The 5,109-nt window shown below is 34.7% G+C and overlaps 2 protein-coding genes across 2 annotated transcripts; one reads left to right on the top strand and one right to left on the bottom strand.

The window, feature by feature from the left end:
* The first annotated feature begins 426 nt into the window (after positions 1-426).
* Rlb1 lies at positions 427-2,399 on the top strand. Its single transcript, XM_067791556.1, has 3 exons — positions 427-584; positions 646-807; positions 870-2,399. The coding sequence occupies exons 1-3, from the start codon at positions 555-557 to the stop codon at positions 2,298-2,300; spliced, it is 1,623 nt and encodes a 540-aa protein (XP_067647657.1). The 5' UTR covers positions 427-554; the 3' UTR covers positions 2,301-2,399.
* Positions 2,400-3,002: 603 nt separating this feature from the next.
* Positions 3,003-4,264, bottom strand: mRpL47 (mitochondrial ribosomal protein L47). The gene is made up of 5 exons (XM_067791565.1): positions 4,066-4,264; positions 3,697-3,997; positions 3,488-3,624; positions 3,289-3,429; positions 3,003-3,219 (listed from the first exon to the last, which is right to left on the bottom strand). Exons 1-5 carry the CDS (start codon positions 4,161-4,163, stop codon positions 3,069-3,071), a joined length of 828 nt encoding a protein of 275 aa, XP_067647666.1. The 5' UTR covers positions 4,164-4,264; the 3' UTR covers positions 3,003-3,068.
* Between the last annotated feature and the right edge of the window lie 845 nt (positions 4,265-5,109).

Genomic DNA, 5,109 nt, shown 5'->3' with positions numbered 1-5,109 from the left:
CAATGGTTACGACCTTAGCGGCACCAATAATCGATTGCATTGATTCTCATAAGGTTGGTGGAATCAGCTGTTAAAAGGTTACCGATACGGTTACGGATAAAGCACCAATGTCTGCAGAATTGTAAATCTTACCAAGTAGCTCAACTAACAGCTGATCGGTGAAAATTCGCACATTCACACGCACAGTTCTCGGCTCAGTTTAAAAAAAAAAACTAGATTATTTAGCTCTAATTTTAAAGTGAGGCAATCCTTACGAATTTATGTATATAGAATATATAAGGCGTGTTTGTTGTTATTAAAACAACATTTATATTTATATTAAACCTTTTATCATTTTTTTTAACTTTGAAAAAACTCCGAACACCATTCCTACATTATATGACATTCGACTGCCTAGTCCACTGCCTTCCACTCTATTCGCAACAAAACCTCAATTTAAGCTGCCAAACTATATATTAAACAATGGTCTGCAGCTTAACTGGCAGTGCGAATCACCTCTATTCTTTATTTAAATTAATCAAAAATAAATAATTTGTGAGGTCTTCCGAATCAATATGATTAACAAGGTGGCTTTTAATAATCTGGTAAGTAGAATTCTAGTTAGTTGAATCATTTTTACTAAACATTTTATAAAAACAACGACAGGTGTTAACGCACAAGAAGCCAATTCAACGTATTAAGACGCATACAAATCAGAAGCTGATACAGAAAATAAAAAAGCTGAATTATGCATTGGATAAAAACCCAAATCATGAAAGAAATAAGGAGCGCCTTGGCAAGGCAATGATGAGTTTAGAGGATTTGAAGGCAAGTATTAATTGTAAAGAATTTTAATTGAACATTTATTAAGGCGAAAGTTGTTCATACAGAAAATGAAGTGCGTTGATTTGATAAAAAAAGTTTTGACCTTGGATAAAAGTCCAGATGCGATTCGAACAAATGGATTAAGTACACCCGAAGAAATCGCAATAGCAATGGTGGCATTAAATAAGGATATGCAAGATATAGTAAAAGGGTTTCAGGATAAACTCGGTCTAACAGATGAAAATAAAACATGGAAGAAAGAGCTGATGCAACCAAGTAAACGGCGGCTTAAAATTTTAAAAACGGAAATGAAATGCAAGTACCGCCAAGAAACTAAAGAACAAAAGATTATGGCACGTAAGCGTACGGAGTGGCTAAAAACACAAAATGCTGGACAAAATAAAGATGATACTGTTGATGACAATGCGCAGGAAACTGATGAGGGAGCTAATGTTGCAACATTAGGTTATTGGAATATAGAACCTATCGAAGATATACAAATTTCTAAAACGAAAACAAAGGAAAAGCTAAAACCAGATCGTGTGCCCAAAGAAAAGGCCGTTCAAGTAAGTGAAAACCATGATAGAAAAAGTAATGTAAAAAGTTTGAAAACCACCACAAAGAAAAACGCATCAACTGAAAAGCTTGCACACGCGCTTACGCACAAGGAAAAAACAGCTAAATTTAATAACAGTCTATCTAGTAGCATACCTTCTGATTTTGAGAATGATTTGTATGACAAAAATTGTGCAGTAGAAACACATAAAAAAGAAATAACACACGTAGTAGATCCCTTCTTTATTACAGCTAGTGGCGAGAACTATCTGTCCAGTGCTGTTGTAATACGCGATGGGCAAGTGCTGGAGCCACAGACAAATAAAGTAAATATAGATAGCCATAAGTCTGATAAAGGTGCATATAAAAAGGCAGCAGCAGACAAGTTTAACAAACATATAAAGTCTTCAAACTACGATAATGCAGGCAATAAGAGAAGGCCTAATAGAAAACTACCTAAAACAAATGAAATAAATAATGCAACCGATTTACATCCATCCTGGGCGGCAAAACAGAGGCTCAAACCTGTAATAGGTAGTTTTCAAGGCAAAAAAATCAAATTCGATTATGATAATTTTGGTGAGGATGGCGAATTAAATAAGGCTTTCAATAGTAAAAAGGACTACCGCCATAACACTCAAATGACTAAAAAATCACAAACTAAGGATAATAGCCTACATCCTTCATGGGCGGCAAAACAAAAACTAAAAGCGTGCATTAAAGAATTTAAAGGAAAGAAAATAACATTTAACAATGAAGGCGATGGGAGAGAGAAAATTTCTACTGTTGCAAGCGTGAATGCACCAACAACAAAGAGAAATCTTAAAAACCAAAATGAAGCAGACAGCGGGCTGCATCCTTCTTGGGTAGCAAAGCAAAACCAAAAGCCAGTATTAACCGCTTTTCAAGGTAAAAAAATTACATTTGCAGACGATGAATAAAAGTACACAAATAATTGCCTTTAGATAATATCAATGTGTGTAGATTTATGTAGATACAGAAAAAAAATATATATATGTTGTCTTAACCAAACATGTGGTGCTTTTCATTACATTTTACCAGAAACCACAATATATTTGGACAATTCACAAGAATCTCGTATTAATGGTTAAGTTTCATGTATTGTAATCCCCCTAACTCGCTGGGGTGGCTTGTATCTTAATGATACTTGCTACCGAAACGCTCGATTTATACCCGGCTAAACACCATCAACATCGTTAGTTACCGGAACGTACTGGATGTGCATCCGGCAAAGGCCGATCAAAATCGATAAAACTCCCCAAGGCCTTCGGGGAGTGTCCTTATCACTAACATAGCACTCCCCAAAACCTTCGGCAAATGTCCTTATCGCTACAACAACAATATCTTTAACTCTTTACTTTGCACGGGTTTGCGAGAGAATCCAAAAGGCGCTTGAAGACATAGTCAAAAACATATAAATCGGAAAAAACATGTTTCGTCAAATGAAGATGTATTAGCTTTAGGGTTTGTTTATCGCTAATACATCAGCAACAACCCTTGTTTTCTTCGTCGTGCCCCTTGTTGTACCATTTTCACTGAGATCTGCCTACCATTCTGTGATGTGATTCATCGTTGGCCTATTCAGTTTTGCTTCGAAATTGGTTTTTAGCTGACTCTGTATCTGTGTTGTACATAGAGCAATAAATTTCTTTGTAATATTTATTTTAATAATATATTTAAAAAAACATTCAAACGTCGATTTTTGGAACATAGTGTCCACGTGTTTTATCATCTCTCAAAAGCTTATTAACGTTGACATTTGGATATTTTCGCCCCAACATTTCTAAGTCGATGTTTGGATTGCGTCGTAACAACATCATAACTTCATTGCGAGACCGACTGAAATAAAAATAAATTTTATATTACTAATAAAATAAGATTTTATCAAAATAAAATGGCTCAACATACTTTTTGGCCTTTCGTTTAACATTGTAAAGTTTTTCGCGATAGAGCCGTAGAAATTTGCGTACGGCTACACCACTAAAGCCAATATCACGCGACTTTATCCATTTCATATTCTTATGTGGTGGTAAGATATGCTCACAATACCTTAAAATTAATTAGGATATCATTTATTTAGAATACATACAATTTTTCAAATACATACCTGTACACGTGCTTCATGCCAAGTGGGTTGTACACAAGACGTGAAGGCCTCTCACCAGTTTGACCTGTTTCCAAAAGATGATAAGCTTTATTTCTTTCACGTACAACCGTTTCCAGATTGTCCATTGATATTTTTACCTGTAAGTTAATAATTTGAGAAATATGCAAAAATTAAAGCGGGAGCAAATCATCCACATTTTCTCCATCTACCTTATCTATACGTTCTGGACTAGGAAACAATTCCATTTTATCGTTACATTCATGTTCCATTGTAAGCAACATGTTTCTCTCTTTTAGCAACAGATACCATAGTTGGTGCAGTTCTTTATTTGATTTAATACGTAACTCTTCCAATTTCCAAGCTCTACCGACTTTGACTTCATTTTCTGGCCAATTTTTTGGATCATCGAAGAACTCCATCAAACCACGGCAAAGATTAGTTGAATGGAATGCCCTTGTCGTCAGCGCTCCAACTTGGACAGAAGCTGCCTCTTGTTGTTGCCATCGTAGCCTGTGTGATACATGCATACATATAAGTTATGTAAATTTTACGAACATGAAAACATGTATGCTTAATACCTGCTAGTTAATGTGTTTGATAGGGTTTTAGTTACTGCACTTGTACAAAGTGTTCTCACGTTTTTGGCTATATTTAATATTTTTAATCCAGAACACATTTCTTTATTTCTGATTAGTTACAATTAGTAGAATAACAACAACGAGTAACAGCTGACTCGATTACTACATGAACCAATGTCTAAAGATCCCGTAATGCCACAACCGTGTATTTGTAATTTAATCATAGATTAGATTGATACGAATCTTTTGTTTACGCTCTCATTTTTTCGCTCTCACGAGGGATTTATCTTCTAGTTCTTGCTGGCAACAATCACAGATAAATCCCTCGCGCCAGCTGAAGCGGGTGCCAGAAAAAAAATGTGCCAGCCGAAACGAAAAACGTGCCAAAAATTTTGGTAAACATTAGTTTGACCTACAACTGTAGAATAGCGTTCAAAAATTATGGGAAAAAAGATAAAAATACTTGTTTTAGTGTAAGTATTATTAGTTCGAAGGCGGAGTGTAAATATTATTTCCCATTCAAAAGTTATCACTAAAAACAGGGTTTGTAAATATGAACTCCCGATGCAACCAGTCCATTTTGATCACAGAACCTGGAACGCCAGACATGTAGGATAAGCCCTATCCATTAAACAATGTTTACTATTATATCATAGGTCCGATTTACTGAAATTTCAAAAGAATATATGGTTTTCACTGCGAGTTAAATGCGTTACAATATTTGACTAATTAATTTAATCGAAATGTTAGTTTTACTTAGATTGGTTTATATTTAACTCTAACTAGTCGTATTATTGTAAAATAACTTTAAGGAAATAAACATTTTACGACTATCATTTTATTAAATGATTGAAACTATAATCGCCGAAATGTATGTCAAAAATCCCCATTTTCAAATCTATTCATTTTTGTTTGGAGTGGCATCATTAATAAATGTTATAAAAAATGTGCATTTTGGCAGCGCTCTCTCGAAACAAAGAGTTGCAAATCCATTCATCTATGATTTAATTTAGGAAAAAAGTTACTGTCAAATGACGTAACGCT

This window comes from Eurosta solidaginis, chromosome 1 (genome assembly GCF_040869045.1).
Source record: "Eurosta solidaginis isolate ZX-2024a chromosome 1, ASM4086904v1, whole genome shotgun sequence".
In the NCBI taxonomy this organism is placed as follows: Eukaryota; Metazoa; Arthropoda; class Insecta; order Diptera; family Tephritidae; genus Eurosta; species Eurosta solidaginis.
Note: the sequence above shows the minus strand (reverse complement) of the source record. Positions and strands in the feature narration are given on the sequence as shown.

Coding starts and splice junctions, on each gene's coding strand:
- Rlb1 (XM_067791556.1), top strand. CDS start 555: ATGATTAACAAGGTGGCTTTTAATAATCTG. Junction 585..645: donor AGGTGGCTTTTAATAATCTG/GTAAGTAGAATT, acceptor AAACAACGACAG/GTGTTAACGCACAAGAAGCC. Junction 808..869: donor TGAGTTTAGAGGATTTGAAG/GCAAGTATTAAT, acceptor TTGTTCATACAG/AAAATGAAGTGCGTTGATTT.
- mRpL47 (XM_067791565.1), bottom strand. CDS start 4,163: ATGTGTTCTGGATTAAAAATATTAAATATAGCCAAAAACGTGAGAACA. Junction 3,998..4,065: donor TCAAACACATTAACTAGCAG/GTATTAAGCATA, acceptor TGTATCACACAG/GCTACGATGGCAACAACAAG. Junction 3,430..3,487: donor GGCATGAAGCACGTGTACAG/GTATGTATTTGA, acceptor ATTAATTTTAAG/GTATTGTGAGCATATCTTAC.